The 19956-nt window shown below is 41.8% G+C and overlaps 3 protein-coding genes across 4 annotated transcripts in view; all 3 read left to right on the top strand.

The window, feature by feature from the left end:
- eprs1 (glutamyl-prolyl-tRNA synthetase 1) overlaps positions 1 to 5568 on the top strand; it is a 33443-nt gene extending 27875 nt beyond the window's left edge. For both annotated transcript variants that reach the window (XM_061814806.1, XM_061814805.1), the window contains 5 exons: positions 510 to 683; positions 769 to 929; positions 3840 to 3918; positions 4753 to 4817; positions 4891 to 5568. In XM_061814806.1, coding sequence (XP_061670790.1) covers positions 510 to 683; positions 769 to 929; positions 3840 to 3918; positions 4753 to 4817; positions 4891 to 5041 — 630 coding nt within the window. In that variant the 3' untranslated portion in view covers positions 5042 to 5568. The remainder of the gene's footprint in view (positions 1 to 509; positions 684 to 768; positions 930 to 3839; positions 3919 to 4752; positions 4818 to 4890) is intronic.
- Positions 5569 to 5992: 424 nt separating this feature from the next.
- On the top strand, positions 5993 to 12456 carry glo1 (glyoxalase 1). The gene is made up of 6 exons (XM_061814994.1): positions 5993 to 6208; positions 8117 to 8199; positions 8867 to 9007; positions 9197 to 9264; positions 11158 to 11247; positions 12141 to 12456. The coding sequence occupies exons 1-6, from the start codon at positions 6140 to 6142 to the stop codon at positions 12230 to 12232; spliced, it is 543 nt and encodes a 180-aa protein (XP_061670978.1). The 5' UTR covers positions 5993 to 6139; the 3' UTR covers positions 12233 to 12456.
- A 71-nt stretch (positions 12457 to 12527) lies between these two features.
- si:zfos-1056e6.1 (uncharacterized protein LOC107988029 homolog) lies at positions 12528 to 19315 on the top strand. Its single transcript, XM_061814995.1, has 9 exons — positions 12528 to 12716; positions 15703 to 15770; positions 15920 to 15967; positions 16035 to 16099; positions 17064 to 17101; positions 17705 to 17784; positions 17979 to 18041; positions 18171 to 18221; positions 19102 to 19315. Exons 1-9 carry the CDS (start codon positions 12641 to 12643, stop codon positions 19153 to 19155), a joined length of 543 nt encoding a protein of 180 aa, XP_061670979.1. The 5' UTR covers positions 12528 to 12640; the 3' UTR covers positions 19156 to 19315.
- The last annotated feature ends 641 nt before the right edge of the window (positions 19316 to 19956 follow it).

Below are 19956 nucleotides of genomic sequence, written 5' to 3'. Positions count from 1 at the left end.
TAAACTACACCCACAGTGGTGGTTTTTCAAATTTAAAGATGCTTCTGGTGTCTCACAAGTTAAAAAGCGTTGCGGTTTGTCTGTTGATGCTGTTGCTTTATCGCTGATTTTGGAACTGGTCATACTTTTTGCCATGAGTTGGGTTTAACATGATGATAACATCCATCAGTACTTCATGAATAGAGAAGGTAAAATGTGTTATTACTAATGTAAACTTCTGACATTGGAAAAACAAAATGAAAGGTTGTCTCAAAAAAACATTATTACTCTGGCATTTAACAGAAAAATAACTTGGAATCAGAATTGAGCTAAAACAGGAAAAGTCTAATTTCATGTCAGACAGGGGTTATGTTGTGTATGTAGACATCTGGTTTCAACTGTAAATGAAAAGACAAAAAACAAACAGGGGAAAAATAAATAAAAACATGATTTTTGTGAAAAAAAAAAAAAAAAATTAAGAATTTGTGATCCCATTCCTGCTTACATGAATGTGGTCTCTCTTTGCACAGGTTGTTATCATTCCATGCGGAATCACGGCCTCGCTGGGAGACCAGGACAAGGAAGCACTCATGAGCCAATGCGCCAAATATGTCAACAGGCTGCAAGCTGCTGACATCAGAGTGAAGAGCGACACCCGGGACAACTATTCACCAGGGTGGAAGTTCAACCACTGGGAGCTCAAGGTCTAAACTCACCACTTTTACAGAATCTATTCATTATTAGTTAGGAAAAAATAATGCCCCTTTTTGTTTTGTTCTTTTTAACCAGGGGGTTCCCATCCGTCTGGAGGTTGGTCCGAAGGACATGCAGCAGCGCCAGTGCGTAGCTGTGAGGAGAGACACAGGCGATAAAGTGACCATTCCAGAGGCTGAGGTGGAGAAAAAGCTAGCCGCCATGTTGGAAGACATTCAGAGCTCCCTGTTCAATAGGTAGGATGTACTAGTACATGGAGAGAACACTGATACTCACTTCTACTACTACAATGTAGGGCTGCACAATATACCATTCCAGCATCATCATTGCAATAGAGCCATGCAATAGTTATATCTACGTGTCCTGCCCAATGATGGTTTGTTGTGATATGCAGTCAATCTACTGGAATAATAATAAGTGATCGGGAGATGGAGCTGGTTAGACATGCTAATACGTTTAGCACTGGTGTAATGGTAAATTATACCCATTCAAACCAGACCTGGAGAAGCCCAGGGTGTTGTATACTAGTGGTCCCCAACCTTTTTTATCACCACAGACCGGTTTAGAGTAAGCATTCTTTTTCACGGACTGGCTGCCAAGGCGTGCATGTATTCCATGTGTGTGTGTTACATGCATGAAAAATTCAACTCACCATAACGCATAACCGTTGTGTTATCCTCTCAAGTAACTGCCTCAATGTGCCCTGCCATTTCATTTATTCTTATTGTGATTGCTGAAAATGGGATGTTTTCAACCTTTTTTACTGCAGGTAGTCTGGACCCATCTGTTGTTTCATCGTTGTCTTGTTTACCCTTTCCAAAGAAACTCTCCCGTAAACTGTTTTTGGTTCTTTTCATGAGGGCTAGCTGAGATTGCTGATGCAAGAAAAAGACACGCCAAAGAGTCAAGCGCGGAAATGAGGCGAGGGCGGAAGTGGTTGTCTTTCAAAATAAGACATTGGGAAGAAAAGCATGATTTAAACATTTATTCTTCATTCTTTGAGCCCTGATACAAAATGATCCACGGACTGGGACCAGTCCGGGGCCCAGTGGTTGGAGGCCCCTGTTATATACTACTTTTTTTGTATGATAACGATTAATGAGGTCATGGGAAACAATTACACACCTGCATTTACTGTATCTCTCTTCAGAATGTGAAATCAATATGTATTGCAACAGGTTCCACATGAACGGGGCCAGTGCATTATAGAAGGGACAAGCTTAAAGGTCAAGTGTCATGAAATGGATGATTTTTAGTATGTTATTAACGAAAAAACGTCAGCCAATATGGGCCCATGCGTTTTTCTCCACAAAACATGATTTTGACGTATACAACTTTTTGTAACTCCCACCATGAAAATGCTCTCGAGGGATTTGTTTTCGAGAAGAAGCAGGAAGTGACGGTATGGACAGCGGCGCCCCCAAGTGGACTAGTTTGTTTCCATTCGTTTTACCTCCGGAAAGGTAGCTCGTTGTTCCTTCGTGTTAGCCAAACTCCCGGCTCATTGCATTGCTGGACATTGCTTGAACACTCAGGAGAATGGAATTAGCCTTCATAAGTTTGAAAGAGACCCAGTTCGTTGTGAAAAATGGATTGCACGGGTGCAGAGGACAAGAGCTTTGTGGGTTCAAAATCACAGGTAGCTGTGTATTCACCTACTAAAAAAATAATAGTTTGGCGCGGACCACGTAATCGGTCTCTCATAACGTCACAAAAGATCCGCGTATGAAATATGTCTGTGCGCGTCGGGCTGATCTGAAGAACCCAGCTGAGAATTGTCACTCAGCCTTATGCGCGCAGTAATGCGCACCGGCTCGATAGTGTTCATCGCATGCTGCGGTGGCTGTGAACAACCCTCTAAAAGCAGAACGCCTCGGCTTCATTATATGCCACCACGGTGCCGAAAATCAGCCATACCGGCTGAGGCGCCGCGTTCGACGGTCACAGCTTCTCCGAAGGCTGCGCGTCGGGCTTTGCGAACAGGGGTGGCTCTGAAGAACCCAGCCGAGAATGTGTCACTCAGCCGCATGCGCGCAGTAAAGCACCCCAGCTGACTGTGTTGTTTATCATACTGTGGCGTCTATGAACACCCCCCTAAAGCAGTACGCCTCGGCTCTGTCATAGCCCACACCGGCTGGCTGCGATGAGCCGCGATTGCTCATCTCCGCCGCAGAAGTGGATGGGACGGGGATGCGGTTTGGCCGTGATCGCATATCATCTGAATATGGCTCGAAACAATAGTGTAATATTGCCCCAGTAACTTCACTCGGTTGTGTGGTGTTGTCGTTTTCGAAAAGAGCTTCTGTGTCAGAAGGGACATGTTCGTCTCCCATAGTTAGTTTGTGCACCGCGTATTTTCATAGGCGAATGCCAGGATGACGTCACTTACACAGGATGCAGCCAATATAGCGACCACTTGATTATCGTCGAATGACACTTCTGCAACTTTGCGCATGGATGACGCACTCTCCGCTCACATTTATTTTTCCCTATGGACATTGAGGTGAATAATGTTATGTGTTTTTCATTACAATATCTATTTTAAAATGTTTATAGGGATGACACTTGGGCTTTAAGGTCTACAGAACAAATAAGAACATTTAGGACAAGAATACAGTTACCACATCACAACAACCTATAGCTATAGTGACTATGAGTAGCATCCGTTTGTCCTCAACATTATTGGCGCCCGTGAAGTTTCAATCCGACTGCAATTTCTCATATATAATGCTCATTTTTCCCCCCAAAAAATTGTCAATAGCGCACATTATACGTAGGTATAGTGGCAAATGGGGAAAAGAAACTCATTTTTCACCATCCAGTCGTTCTGAAAAAGCTATACACAGTAATTCCAAAATACCATCACCACCTAGTGCAGGGGTGCTCATTGCGTCGATCGCGATCGATCAGTCGATCACCGAGGCATCTTTGGTCGAACGTGTGACAGGATGCCCAGGAAAAAAAAAAAGGATGTGTGCCTATCCATCTTATTGCTTGATTCAAGTGTGGCCAGCTTTATGGACAGATGAAACAAAAATAGAGCTTTGTGGTATTGCATACAAACATTGTTTACAGATGCCACAATGCACACAGACTTTAACAATTGCAAATGGACATAAATGCAATTTTTTTTTTTTTTTTCCCAGAGCGTCAAATGACCTAAAGACTCACATGGTGGCTGCAGACACGATGGAACAGTTCCAGAAGGACTTGGACTCTGGGAAGGTGAGGCGCGAGCTCCACACAGAAGACGGCTTCTTCTCAGTCACACTGTTAACTAAAGCTTAAACATGTTCCAATTTTTAATGTGTGAAATGTTCTTTAAGTTGTGTGTGTGGTGTACACAAAATCAACATGAACTTCCTCCTCTAAATCCTCTGATCTTCAAGAGGCAACATGGTGCCACAGGGAATCAGACTAACGTGTATTTTTTGTTCTATTTTTATTTTACGAAAAATTCTTGGGAAATAAAATAATAAATTGTGCTAATTAAAAAATAATTTAATGCAAATTAACACATTATAGAACTTTTGCACATAATTAGTTGACCTGTTTGAAGAATGAAGCAAGCAGGCCATACTTTTCTCACCCGTGAAGAACTTGAAGATGCTCGTCAAACTATTATCTTATATGGTAACCAGATTGTGCTGGGAAACTCTACTCCTTGTCATTTTTATTGTGAGGAGGGACTTACGAGTCTTTAAAACACAATACACATCATAACCAGTTGCTCCTCCATTTTGTCTGACAACACTATCAGCTTCACTGAGTTTTCTGAATTGGCTTTCATTGTGGTTCACATCACAATTATGGATTTGGGGGGTCTGATCACTTACATAGGGATTTGACATCATAAATCTCAAATGGATTGCGATTGTTGGCTCTGACGGTTTTCAGAGCACTTAAGGAAAATTTACTTATGACACCCCACATGATTTCTCCAGATACTCATTTAAAGAGATTTGACATTTTGGACTTGAAACATGAGGGAGGGGAATTGCTCAGAAGCGGCCCAATTGTCAGTATGTTTGCCTCAATGCATGTTGTCCTCCTTGACAGATTGTGCAGATCCCATTTTGCGGTGGCATGGAGTGTGAGGACTGGATCAAGAAAACCACTGCCAAGTATGTTCCCAAAGGTCTTTTTTCTCCTCCTTTTGCTTTTCTGTCATACTAATAGTTTCGATTTGTGTGTCAGGGACCAGGACCTGGAGCCAGGAGCGCCATCCATGGGTGCTAAGAGCCTGTGCATCCCTTTCTCGCCACTGAAGACGCTGCAGCCCGGTCAGATGTGCGTCTGTGGCAAGGCGCTGGCTCAGTACTACACCATGTTTGGACGTAGCTACTGAAGATGGAATTATTGTTGCAGTAAAGGGCTTTTTTTTTTTTAATTCCCTTTCTCTCATCTACTCTGTTTTGTATTGTATTTCCCACAGGTGGCTTTTCAGTAGCACTTGTATTCTTCTGTCATTTTTTTTGTTTTGTTTTGTATTTTTAACAGAAAAAATGATCATTGGATAGGGGGATCTAAACCTCAGTTACAAGTGAGAGAAATGAGCAGTTTTCATTTAATGGCATCCATAAGATATGATAATGAATAAAGAGTGCAGTTTCATTATGGGCAATTAAACGATCATTGTCATAAAGTCCCTCAGAATGACTGGCTGCCTCTCTCAGGTGCACTTAACTTCATTTTTGGGTCTTTTTCTTTATCAAGCTAGCTATAGCATTGACTCGTAATCAAGAAAAAAATCTTGTCGCTCTCCAGCAGCTCAATCATGATGTACAACTGGGTTTGTGACTTTAAAAGCAAACTATAGCCTCTGGCGTCACTATTTAAACAACTTGTCTAAACAATAAACTTATTTCTGTGGTAAAATAACGGCTTTTGTCATGTTTGTACAGTACTCAATAGTGTTTACAATTTTGCCTTCACTTTTGACACAATTGTCTTTTTAAAGTGGCTCAAATAATACCACCTGCCTTTTTTTAACTACACAAACAAAAGCAACTCAAGTTTCACTTATCAACTTGACTTTTTTTGACACTTGTCAAAATCATGGCGATTGCGCCATCATGCCAATGGCAATTCAAGTCACTTCCTAGTTTTTTTTTTTTAAACAACAGTCATTTTAAAGCACACAGTAATTTTTTTTTTTTTTTTTTTTGCTGTGTAATATTAGTAAATATTTTAAATTTGTGAAAATACTTCTTTGCATTGCAATGCACTTCACAAAACTGACTGGCTTTCATTGGATTGGATGTCTTCATAGGATGAGGCGAGGGGGCTTGACAGGGAAACAGTCAATCAGGGCGAGCGTTCCTCCCCCACCCACCATAAAAATACAAACCCGCCGAAGGCTACCGAGTCCGAGCCGAGTGTCGACGAACACTACCGAACTCTATAATATGTCAGCCAGGTACTGAACTCAACTCCACGCGACAAAATGAGCGACAAAGGTCTATCGGACGAGTTGGCGGCGGCGGCATGTAAGGATGGAGACCCCATTACCAAGGTAAGGACGGTCATTGTCACAACTTTGACGAGGAAGTGAACTTTTACGGCCGGATCAGCCAGCCACTATTGCCCGGTGATTCTGTGGGTTGCGTGCGTTATCGGACATGGTTAAGTTAACACGGCAATAGATAAATATAAAATAGCAAATGTTAACAAAAGTATTAGGGCAAAGTTGAGACTACAGTGTTTGTCATCAGTGACATTCTGTATATAGGCGCGGCCAACATGCAGGCAAATGGGAGCACTGTCTACGAAGCTAGCTAGCTAGCTAGCTTAGCCCTCTTAAAATAGACTAGAATTTAAAAACGTACGCATTTTTTTTTTTACCAATTCAAACGACTGTAGTTGTAGAATACTCACAAAACTCCGGAGAGCCTGGATACCATTTAAAAACCCCACAACATTCTCACAATTCCACAATTTCCATGAACACATTTCCCACTGAAATGAATGACCGCATTTTTCAAAATGTAACTGGATAGTTAGAATCTGTTTTAAAATGTGTTTTGGGAGTCCCTCAATTTCGACCACGTCCCCCAAAACAATTGTGGTTTTACATATTCACCTTAAATTTTTCCCAATGATTCAAACCATTCCATATCCACTCTGTTTAGCTCATTGAGTAATGAACGAATGCTGACATACAGTACATTTATATTCAGTACAGTGTCTATCTTTGGCTTGTATTGGTCATTTCTTTCAGAATCTTTTGGATTTTACTCGGCCCCACTTGGTCTGACAAGTGGTGAGAAAGGCTGTGTGAATATTTGCCTGTCTGCTGCCATTCATTAAGACTGACAGGAATGTGTTCAGCATTCTAGTGTGACCTCTGGGTGCTTCAACTTTGAGCCTGCACACACTCTCTCGAAAAGCTTCTTGATGAAGTTACTCACATTTGCACCCGAGCTCTCAAAACATTAGAATAAAATTTAAATGCAGTCTTTTACACCCCGACGTTTCACAATTTGGAATTTGATGGGCATGTTTAAGAATGATCACTGATCATCATCGGCTGAAATTAACTTTTTTATTAATGGCCAATTTGACCAGTTGATGGATCCACCGGCCAAGCAATTTATTGTTATTTTTTTTTGGGCCAAATTATATAATTTACATAGGGCTGCATAATACATTCAAAAACATTGTCATTGCAATGTGTATATGTGTATGCAACCCAAATTTTACACATTTTTATCATAGGGTTATGTTGGATCAAAACTGAATGTACAACATATTTCTTGCCATCTTCATCTCAGCTTTGCTTTATTGTTATTCGCCGTTTTGAAAGAGTCTTGTCCGATTTCAAGGCTCATTATGGCAGTTATGTCATTCCAAACACACACACACACACACACACACACGTACGTACGTGGTGACAGTTATTAGTTCCATGTGTAAGCTCACACAGAGGTGGCGTTTAGCATTTTGGCTTTTCGCAGGCACGCGTTAGGATATGCAACTTTGTTCATCCCCATTTTTGTACCGCTTCTTGAGAAAGATTAATATGTTTCACTATTTGTATTTTGGCGGCATGGTGGGGTAGCTGGTAAAGCATTGGCGTCACAGTTCTGAGGTCCCAGATTCAATCCCGGATCCCCTGTGTGGAGTTTGCATGTTCTCCCCATGATTGCGTGGGTTTCCTCCGGGCACTCCGGTTTCCTCCCACATCCTAAAAACTTGCAACATTAATTGGACACTCTAAATTTCCCCAAGGTGTGGTTGTGACTGTGGCTGTTCATCTCCACCTGCCCTGCAGTCAGCTGGCATCCAGTTCAGGGTGTACTGCCCGTTGACAACCGGGAAGGGCTCTGGCATTCCTCGCAACCCTTGTGAGGATAAGCAGCTAAGAAAATGAATCTATTTGTATTTTATGAGTATAAAGATGCCATTGTTGTGTGTTGCGTAGGATTTCATGATGCAGCAGACGATGCTGCGAGTAAAAGATCCAGTTAAATCCCTGGATTTCTACACCAGGATCCTTGGCATGACGTGAGTGTCAGACAATTATTTATAATTGTTTTAGATTGTTCTGTATGTATCTGTTCTGTTTTAAGTTAGCTTTAATTAGTTTTAGTATGGTGGTATGGTGGTTCAGCTTGTAAAGCGTTGGCCTTACAGTTCTGAGGTCCCAGGTTCAATCCCAGCCCCGCCTGTGTGGAGTTTGAATGTTCTCCCCGTGCCTGCGTGGGTTTTCTCCAGGCACTCCGGTTTCCTCCCATATCCCAAAAACATGCAGCAATAATTGGACACTCTAAATTGCCCCTAGGTGTGTGATTGTGAGTGCAGCTGTTTGTCTCCATGTGTCCTGCGATTCGCTGGCAACCAGTTCAGGGTGTAGCCCGCCTCCTGCTTGTTGACAGCTGGGATAGGCTCCAACACACTCCGCAACCCTCATGAGGATAAGCGGCAAAAGAAAATGGATGGATAGTTTTAGTATTAGTTTCAATTATTATTTTTTTTCAAATACAGGCTATTTATTGGGTGTGAGATGTGAGAGAAAAAAATAGTCATACTAATTATACATGTATTTTTATTCTGATTTTTATATTTCTTTTATGTATGCACTCAGTATTGTGACAATAAATGGCATTCATTCATTCATTCACACGCTCATTGAATTAAGTGCTTTGCGTGTTCATTTACAATCTCCTTCCAGTCTGCTGCAAAGGTTTGACTTCCCCTCCATGCGCTTCTCTCTCTTCTTCTTGGGCTATGAGGACAAGAATGAGATCCCCGCCGACGTCAAGGAGAGAACGTCATGGACTTTCTCCCGCAGGGCCACCATCGAGTTGACACAGTAAGGGTCTTGGAAGGTCCCTAAAATGTTGGCGTTTATCCAGAGACCACCACTTTTCGTGTTTGACTTGTGATACATTCAAGTAAACCTTTTGTTAAAAAAAAAAAAAAAAAGTCTCAACAAAATTCTCACAGCCCTGCTAAAGTAACTTTGTTTTGCCACGTTTTTCTTGTTGCACCTCTCCTCCAGTAATTGGGGTTCTGAGTCTGATGAAAGCCAGTCGTACCACAATGGAAACTCTGATCCACGTGGCTTTGGTAAGTTTGCCCATTACATCATACAGATGCATTCATATTGCTAGCACAATCCATTGTTGCGATTTCCCCGCCCACACATCATAAGTAATGGAAGTAGAAATACCTACTGGTTGTTTCAAGTTGCGTTCTAATATTCTCAGTTGTCATACAGGTGGAAAAAGAAGTGAATGTTAAAAAAAAGTCACTACGATAAAGTAAATAAGCTTCCCCTTTGATGAGGATTATTCATTACACCCATATAACTGGAACTGTGGGGTTCAAATACCCCCCCCCCAAAAAAAAAAAAACTGTTTTCATTTGATTGTGTCCCACCCCCCCATCCCCTTCCATGTTTACTCTTAGGGTAGAGCAGGGAAGCGACACCGACAAAATTGTCAACGATTTTTGGTCATTGGTTTTGTTTCTCCTGATACCAAAAAGGAGTTGAAAGTGCTTTTGCCATACATTGCCTTCCACAGGAATCATAGAAATGTATATATTTTTCTTCCATGCGCAAGTCCGGTGTGGCAGAGAAATATGTTAGAATAGTACAGGACATGTATGAGAACAGCGGTGAGATGTGCCGTAGGTATGTCAGAAGAATTTAAGGTGGAGCTGGGACTGCATCAGGGATCCGCCCTGAACCCCTTCCTGTTTACGGTAGTAACGGAGAGGCTGACAGATGAGGTTAGACTGGATTCCACCTGGACCATGATGTTCGCAGATGATATTGTGATCTGCAGTGAAAGCAGGGAGCAGGCGGAGGAACAATTAGAACGATGGAGACATGCACTGGAAAGGAGAGGTATGAAGATTAGCCGAAGTAAAACAGAGTATATGTGCGTGAATGAGAGGGGCGGTGGGGGAAGAAATAACAAGGGTGGACGATTTCAAATACTTGGGGTCAACAATACAGAGCAATGGAGAGTGTGGTAAGGAAGTGAAGAAACGTGTCCAAGTGGGGTGGAACAGTTGACGCAAGGTGTCTGGTGTTCTATGTGACAGAAGAGTCTCCGCTAGGATGAAGGGCAAAGTTCATAAAACAGTGGTGAGGCCGGACACGATGTACGCATTAGAGACGGTGACTCTGAAGAAACAACAGGAAGCAGAACTGGTGGTAGCAGAAATGAAGATTCTGAGGTTCTCGCTCGGAGTGGGCAGGTTGCATCAGATGAGAAATGAGCTCATTAGAGGGACAGCAAAAGTTGGATGTTTTGGGGACAAGGTTAAAGAGAGCAGACTTTGATGCTTTGGACATGTCCAGAGGCGAGAGAGTGAGTATATTGGCAGAAGGGTGCTGAGGATGGAGCTGCCAGCCAAAAGAGCGAGAGGAAGACCAAAGAAAAGGTTCATGGATGTTGTGAGGAAGGACATGAGGACAGTGAGTGTTCGAGAAGAAGATGCTAAATGGCAAAAGATGACACGCTGTGGTGACCCCTAATCGGGACAAGCCGAAAGGAAAAGAAAAAGGTGAGGTAAGGTAATAATTTGGTGTTGGAATCGCATACCTTGAATAAAAACTTTCCATAAGGTGAATGCAGGATGGTTTTTTATTGACCAATCGTGATCATCTTTGCATTTGCAAAATTGTAAAAAGTAGCAGTCTTGATTATATTTGAATTTAATATAATCTTACTTAATATATAAAGCATAAAGTGGGCATTTGTGGTGGTCTTACTAATTTGGCCACACAGAGGGTTCATTTGTGACACATCATCTTGAGGCGATGTCTCACTTTCACGAAATCATCGAGGAATGTGTATTGTCCTCATGGGCCACACCTCTGTGAAAACGCTTGGTCCTCGATGGAATTTCTGGTAGGGGAAGCTAGGACCGAGGAAGTCACAGCAGAAATGAACAGGTGGACCCCAAAAAGCAAAATCCAGTGATTTGCGTTCACTTTTTTCTCATCAGGCCACATTGGCATTGCGGTGCCGGACGTCAACAAGGCTTGCAAGCTGTTTGAAGAGCAAGGTGTTACCTTCGTCAAGAAACCCGATGACGGTGAGATGTTTTACATTAGGCCTCATTCACTAATGATTGCATGGAAATGTTGTTACTCTGCTCACAATTGCAGTGTGTACGCAAAATTCATGTCAGATTTATGACGTGCCTATTGGTTAATTTTCTTCGCACCATCCTGGGTATGTTTGTGAATCAGTATGCGTTCTGAATAATGAGCTGCATAGATTCAGCCAATGCGCGGAGCTTCGAAATCATAAGACATGGCTGTAATTACGTTAATAATTTAATATTTAACCTCTATCCTTTGTAAGGTCAGAGAATGAACAGTTTGCCATGAGGCATTTTTTTTGTTCATGTATCTCATTAGATTAGCATTCAAAGCGTCCAAAAATGTATGGTCTGATATATCCATCCATCCATTTTCTTCGCTTATCCTCATGAGGGTCACGGGGAGTGCTGGAGCCTATCCCAGCTGTCAACAGGCAGGAGGCGGGGTACACTCTGAACTGGTTGCCAGCCAATCACAGGCCACATGGAGACAAACAGCCGCACTCACAATCACACCTAAGGGCAATTTAGAGTGACCAATTAATATTGCATGTTTTTGGAATGTGGGAGGAAACCGGAGTGCGCGGAGGAAACCCAGAACATGCAAACTCCGCACAGGCAGGTCCGGGATTGAACCAGGGACTTCACAACTGTGAGGCCAACGCTTTACCAGCTGTTCCACCGTGTCACTGATCTGATATGCTGATCAGAGTTATGTCACAAATAACCACGCAAGCAGCAGGGTGTGTGCAAATCAATCAACTTGCATCCCAATTGCACACAGAAAAACATAAATAACTATAGGGATTAGGAAGAAAATATTTCTCCCTGTAAAATATTATGAACATTTCTGTTTTTTTTTTTTAATTTAATCCATTTTGCAGGTAAAATGAAAGGACTGGCCTTCATCCAGGACCCTGATGGCTACTGGATTGAGATCCTGAGTCCCAACAATATGATTTCCATCACCTCATAAAAAAGGAGCATCGCCCTTTTTGGGAGGAGCTTGGTTCTGGAGCACAATGTGGGGAAAATGATCAAAGCGTTAAGTTAGCGGCATTTACGCTGCTCCAACATGGGACATTTAGAGTAAACCAGTATGCTTTTTTTGTTCTGAAATAACTTTATTTTGTGTGAAAGCGCAGTTGTTGGGAGATGCTGCTGTATCTAATAAACGTGAGAGCTGGCGTTCACATGCAAGTGAGAGCGTTTTCCTCTTGTGCCTTTCAAAATAAAATCATTTACTGCGACGCTGTGATTTTACTAGCCATTCGGATGGAATTCAAATCAACGTTGAAAGTCGCGGACCGGATCTAGAGGGTCCTTCCTCCGCGCCCGGTCCACGTCGTCGCCTCCTCACGGCCAACGCTAAAGACAAGAAAAGATGTCTAACGTAAGGTTTGAGTGCCCCACGCGTGTTACCAAGATCTGGATCGCTCTCAGAAGACTCGACAAAAATGGTTGGTTGGTGTTCACGTGACGTTTTCGTGCTCGAGAAATTTCCTCGCGTTTGAGATGTGAGAGTGACGCCGTCGCCCAGGCAACCGATTGCTCTGAGTCGATTACTTGTGAATTATAAACAGTAAATTATTGAGACAAACTGAATGCTCATTGGGGGCCGGGGCGTTAAGGTTGTTATCAAGTAAATGGTAAGCTCTTTCCCATGTTAAACGTTGGAGCAGTTGCAATTGACACAAGTCATCGACCCCCCGCTTTATTACGGTTGTTCCGTTCATACGGCGGCAATCCGAATTGAGATAAAAAATCTATAGAACATTTTTAAAGAATTTCTAAAGAACTATAGAACCCAATAGAAATTCTGTTGTTCTGTAGAAAATTACAACCGAAGTTCTATAGAACAAGTTGTTCTGTACAAATTCTATAGATTTCTATCGAAAATTTTTAGCAGGGGTAGTCTAACAGTGCAATCTTGAAAGAGCAATTTTATTTTCTACTCTGATCCGCACATTACATGTCTTGTTTCACACCAATGCCGCACTTATGCATCGTTTTTTTTTTTTTTTTTTTTTTAAATTTGGGGCTGTTAAGTATTTACAATACTGTGTCAAACTATATAAATACTGTACTACTATCTAAAAATAAAGTCGCTTTTGGATTCAGACAAACTGCGAACAACGGCGACGTGAGTAGATTTCTTTCTCGGAGCCGATCAATGGCATCGTTGATCGAATCAGGGAATTAGTACATCAAAACCGATCGGCCGGTCAGCAAAAAAATGGTGATTATCGGCTGATCCGATGAGGCCGATCAAATTGGTGTTCATTTTAACAAGCATGCTGTCATAGTGTTTTATAATATGCAACATTATACTGTTTGTTTTAACAATACAACCTTGTACTCATAATATCACAACTTTAAAAACTGCATAGAAAATACTGTAGTGTGCAGTCTCTGTGATGTGGGTCCGGTGGAGTGTGACGTCTGTGGTCAATAGCAGCTTCTGCGTGACTTCTTCTTCTTCTTCTTCTTTTCCTTTCGGCTTGTCCCGTTAGGGGTCGCCACAGCGTGTCATTTTTTGCCATCTTAGCCTATCTCCTGCATCTTCCTCTCGAACCCCAACTGCCCTCATGTCTTCCCTCACCACATCCATAAACCTTCTCTTTGGTCTTCCTCTCGCCCTTTTGCCTGGGAGCTCCATCCTCAGCATCCTTCTACCAATATACTCACTCTCTCGCCTCTGAACATGTCCAAACCATCGAAGTCTGCTCTCTCGAATCTTGTCTCCAAAACATCCAGCTTTGGCTGTCCCTCTAATGAGCTCATTTCTAATCCTATCCAACCTGGTCACTCCGAGCGAGAACCTCAACATCTTCATTTCTGCCACCTCCAGTTCAGCTTCCTGTTGTTTCTTCAGTGCCACCGTCTCTAATCCGTACATCATGGCCGGCCTCACCACTGTTTTGTAAACTTTGCCCTTCATCCTAGCAGACACTCTTCTGTCACATAACACACCAGACACCTTTCGCCAGCTGTTCCAACCTGCTTGGACCCGTTTCTTCACTTCCTGACCACACTCTCCATTGCTCTGTATTGTTGACCCCAAGTATTTGAAGTCGTCTACCCTCGCTATCTCTTCTCCCTGTAGCCTCACTCTTCCCCCTCTACTTTTCTCATTCACGCACATATATTCTGTTTTACTTCGGCTAATCTTCATTCCTCTCCTTTCCAGTGCATGTCTCCATCTTTCCAATTGTTCCTCTGCATGCTCCCTGCTTTCACTGCATATGACAATATCATCTGCGAACATCATGGTCCAAGGGGATTCCAGTCTAACCTCATCTGTCAGCCTATCCATTACCACTGCAAACAGGAAGGGGCTCAGAGCTGATCCCTGATGCAGTCCCACCTCCACCTTAAATTCCTCTGTCACACCTAAGGCACACCTCACCATTGTTCTGCTGCCATCATACATGTCCTGTACTATTTTAACATACTTCTCTGCCACACCAGACTTACGCATGCAGTACCACAGTTCCTCTCTTGGTACTCTGTCATAGGCTTTCTCTAGATCCACAAAGACACAATGTAGCTCCTTCTGACCTTCTCTGTACTTTTCCACGAGCATCCTCAAGGCAAATAATGCATCTGTGGTACTCTTTCTAGGCATGAAACCATACTGTTGCTCGCAGATACTTACTTCTGTCCTGAGTCTAGCCTCCACTACTCTTTCCCATAACTTCATTGTGTGGCTCATCAACTTTATTCCTCTATAGTTCCCACAGCTCTGAACATCCCCTTTGTTCTTAAAAATGGGAACTAGAACACTTTTCCTCCATTCTTCAGGCATCTTTTCGCCCGCTAGTATTCTGTTGAATAAGTTGGTCAAAAACTCCACAGCCATCTCTCCAAATTGCTTCCATACCTCTACCGGTATGTCATCAGGACCAACTGCCTTTCCATTTTTCATCCTTTGTAGTGCCTTTCTGACTTCCCCCTTAGTAATCATTTCCACTTCCTGGTCCATCACTCTTGCCTCTTCAACTCTTCCTTCTCTCTCATTTTCTTCATTCATCAACTTCTCAAAGTATTCTTTCCATCTATTTAGCACACTACCGGCACCAGTCAACACATTTCCATCTCTATCCTTAATCACCCTTACCTTCTGCACATCCTTCCCATCTCTATCCCTCTGTCTGGCCAACCTGTAGAGATCCTTTTCTCCTTCTTTCGTGTCCAACCTGGTGTACATGTCTTCATATGCCTCTTGTTTAGCCTTTGCCACCTCTACCTTTGCCCTACGTCGCATCTCGATGTAAGCCATCACCCAAAAATTCTGTCAAGTCCAACCATTTCATCCCGTTTTTTTTTTTTTCTCTCTCTTTGGCGTTTCTGTTTGGCACATATAAGTTCTACACAGTATATGTTATAATTATACAGAGGATGTTATAATGAGTACCTTTTTAGAGTAACTGATGTATGTTGCAGATGACAGAGTGGTGGCTCTCCGGGAGGTCTCCATTCCTCATGGAGCTGACATGTCATCCATCGTACAGGTGCTCCTGCCACTTGTTTATGTTGTTGTCACAGCAGCACACACCATGGTGACATACAGTCAATATGACTGATGGATGGATGGATGGATAGATAGATAGAAATTTACCTGTGTAGATTTCTAACTTTTTAATAATATTGCCCTTTTTAGATCATTGCTACCTCCCTTGACCTGAACTCTTCAGATGTTGTATTCAAGGTAAGCAGAATGCCGTGCGATCATATTTTGACATTTTACTACGCAATCACTGACTTTGCCTGTTCAGATAAGAAACCAGCAAGGATATCTGATCCCTCTGAATGGTTCCATCGCAGGAAACAGCAAGCACATGTATGTATCTGTTTCCTGTTTATGAATTGATTTATAGAGATATTTTAATGGGAAACATTAGCTCCATAGTTCAGATTCATTTTGAACATCGTTTTTTTTTTTTTTTTTTACCAAAACATATATGGCAAGTTAATTGAAGACTAAATTCCATATAGGTATGAATGTGAGTGGAAGTGGTTGGTTGTTTATAAGTGCCCTGCAATTGGCTGGGTACTAATTGGGGTGTACCCCGCCTCTCACCCGCATTCAGCTGGAATCCGTTCTAGCACCCCCGTGACCCTGGTGAGGATAAGCGGCACAGCAGTTAAATGAATGAATGTACGGTATTTTCTCCACTATAAGGCGCACTGCATTATAAGTCGCACCTTCAATGAATGGCCTATTGTAAAACTGTTTTCATATATAAGGCGCACCGCATTATAAGGCACATGGAATAGACGCTACAGTAGAGGCTGGGGTTACGTTATGCATCATTTAGATGGAGCTCCACTAAAGGCTCAATATTGATCCATATATAAGGCGCACCGTCGGCTTTTGAGAAAATGAAAGGCTTTTAGGTGCGCCATATATTGCGGAAAATACTGTATTTCAACATTAAACTTTAGTTCTATCCAGCCATCCATATTTTTGTACTGCTTAACCTCATTAAGGTTTCGGTTTTCCCATCTGAAATTGCAGTGTAGTGCTAGTAATTGTTTATTATTTTTTTTAAAAGTCTTTATCTGTAATGCTGAATCTTTCATTACAGTTTTAATTTTAGATATAATTTCACAGTCAAGCGAATTTAATTTAATTTTGGGTGAGTAAATAGAATTATGAATACATTTGATTTTTGTGTCTGTACCATGGTAGATGCGATTGTCTTCCTTATTTATTTTATATTTTACATTGTTGGATTGCATGAAAAGTGTTGGCCACCCGCTGGTGTACATTGTGACCACGGATGTTGTTTCTCTAACCCCAGGCCCTACTTACTTGAGGTTGCCAAGATCTTTCAACATGGTAACATCACACTACACTTCATCATCTTTTGCGCACATCTATTAATTGAAGTCAAATTTAGTTAATATCACCATGAAGATAATTTGAAATGTCTCCATATTACCTAAAAGAAATATTTATATTCATTGTATTAAGTGGATGTCATGCTGGTAGAAATGATTATTTAGTCAAGCTTCCACTTTTTTTCCGTTTGTGTGTGTGTGTGTGGGGGGGGGGGGTAATGGCAAGCAGGCACTATACATGCAACTACAGTACAGTATATTATTAGTACACGCATGGGTGGTCAATGACAGGGTGGACATGCTTGGCTCCACCCATCCTTTTTCTTGGTTAGGGTACCCTCATTTAAGATGAGGCAAACGTGTTTAAGATACTTATTATTATGTGCAAAAGTTTGGGCACTCATAATAAGACTTCAGCGTTGCAATATTCTGCTACATACTGTTCTGCAGAAAATGAACTAATCGGCTACATTTTCACAACGACTGATTAGAACAGATTAGAACACCCAAGGCATTTTATAGTGACGTTAACTCAGAGATGCATCCAACTTATTATTTTTACAGTATTTATGTTTTTTAATGTAATCTTTTTATTTTCTAGTGCAGCCCAACCCTAAAAGCACCCCCATGGCTGTGATCAACAAGAGTATGAAGACCAGATTGCAAACTGTCGACAAGAGGGTATGAAGCGACTGAAAATTGAGATGTCGAATTTCATGTGAAATGTATTTTATTCATCCATGCATCCATCCGTATTCTTAGCTGCTTATCCTCACGTGGAATCAGGGTCCAAATTTTCTCTGCAAGAAACAGCGCTTGAACTATATCAATTACTATTATTTCCTGAATGATTGTAAAATATTCAATTGTCACAGATTCAGAGACTCGAGGAGCTTTTGCCTCAGATAAAACTCAAGCGCAGCGAAAAACTGAGCCAGGTAAGTAAACGTAGCCCATGCAAGTGATACAACTTATTAAAAGCACCGAAGATCAACGTAACAACATCCTTTATAGATTCACCTTTTTTAACATAGCTGAAGATTTTCCATATTTCCCTGTGCTCTCAGGAGATTGAATGTCTGAACCAGAAGTTGATGTTTCTCCACAAGAGAATGCAGGTGAGTGAAGACGGGTTTCACGGCTCTTTCAGCTCAGTGGCAAATTTTCTCATTTTGAAAATATTTGCTCACAATGAACAGAGGATGCTCGCCTCCATAAAAACGTTTATTTAATGACAGTGGGAATATGTCAGGGTAACGAGTTAGGTTATATTAACCCAGTGGTCTCAAACTGGCAGCCTGTGGGCCATTTGTGACCCCCAAGATGATATTTTGTGGCCCCCACTGTACTATAAAAGTTTAATGTTAGTGCTGCCCTCAAGTTTTATACAAATGGCACTTTTACAGTGTTGTGTGCGGAGCTGCAAAAACCTACTAATCACAATGGGTGGGGTGTATGGCTCTCGGGGGTGTGACATCAACAAACTACTAGTTACTGTAGTTTTGCACACAACTTGTTTACACAAGTTTCCTTGCTCTTTTTATTGAGCTTGAGAGCCCTGCCGTAATCCAATGTAATGGATTTAACTATGCCTAAAAACGAAAGGTCAAGGTTGGCTCAAGAGACCCCAGACTCAGGTTCCTCATGGGAAGACATGCCGGTGGAATAGCTGGAGCAGGTTGGCGGTAAGTAACTGTATACCCACACTGGCTCGGCGCCTCTCACCGTGGGCAACGCCAGAGTGGAAGTGAGTACAACCCCTTTCAAGAGAAGTGGTACTAAAGTCAAAGACGAGCCTGATTATATCTCGTCGGAACTTCTCAACTTCACACCAGGGGTGAGAAGCCCCACACAACTAGAACCCCTCCACCATGAACACGTGACAGCTCCAGGAGGGGGTTCTTGCTAAAATCTTGACTAACGCTTCAAATCGTCATATATAATGAATAAAAGCTGCAAGCATTTTAACAAAATAACCACCCGCAACCTCCGTTGCAGGCGGCGGATTCGCTCACGTGGAAGGGGATGCTGGCTCGAGCCCCTCTGTGGTGAAGCATCAAGTTTTCACGTCGGACTCAAACCACGTTCAAGAGCTGTGGATTGGCGAATATAGTGCAGGAGAATGCAGATACATTTTAAGACGCTTGCTGTATGTTGTATTTTCTTTTAAAACATAAAATAAAGATTTTATAGATTCATGGAGTTTTGTTTCACCTAAAAAAATAAACACGTAACTAAAATGTAAAACAGTCGTTATTCTTCACGATCTTATTTTATACTATTTATAATTATAATGATATATAATCAAATTATTGCATTGAACATTGTGTGTATAAGTTTTAACAAATTTTTAAATAAAATATTTAAAATAAAAATTTAATTTTAATGTTTTTATCTAAATGTATGGCTGTCTTTGCCTAAAAAAATACATCCAGCCATGCATTACACGAGCCGCTTATCCTCACAAGGTTTGCAGGAGTGCTGGAGCCTATCCCAGCTATCTTCGGGCAGGAGGCGGGGCACACACTGAACTGGTTCCCAGCCAGTCGCAGGCCACACAGTGACAAAACAACCAGGAGAAAGAAAAAATGAAAAAAGAAAGATAAAAGTGTACTTAAAACACTGTCCAGTGCACAATTAGTATTCAGACTCATCTGAAATATTACAATGTTTATTTCATGAGTTGAATTACTTTGTAGGTATAAAAATCTCAACGTTAAAATAGTACCTTTTATGTATATAAAAGCTGCTCGGCTTTTTTTGTGTGCCCCAGTGACATACATCATACGGAACACATATTTGGCCATAAGCGAACACCTGTGTTTGAAACTCCAACTCCCGTCATCCCACATC

The sequence above is a fragment of the Syngnathoides biaculeatus genome, chromosome 3, assembly GCF_019802595.1.
Source record: "Syngnathoides biaculeatus isolate LvHL_M chromosome 3, ASM1980259v1, whole genome shotgun sequence".
NCBI classification, from domain to species: domain Eukaryota; kingdom Metazoa; phylum Chordata; class Actinopteri; order Syngnathiformes; family Syngnathidae; genus Syngnathoides; species Syngnathoides biaculeatus.
This window is presented reverse-complemented; position numbering and strand designations above follow the sequence as displayed.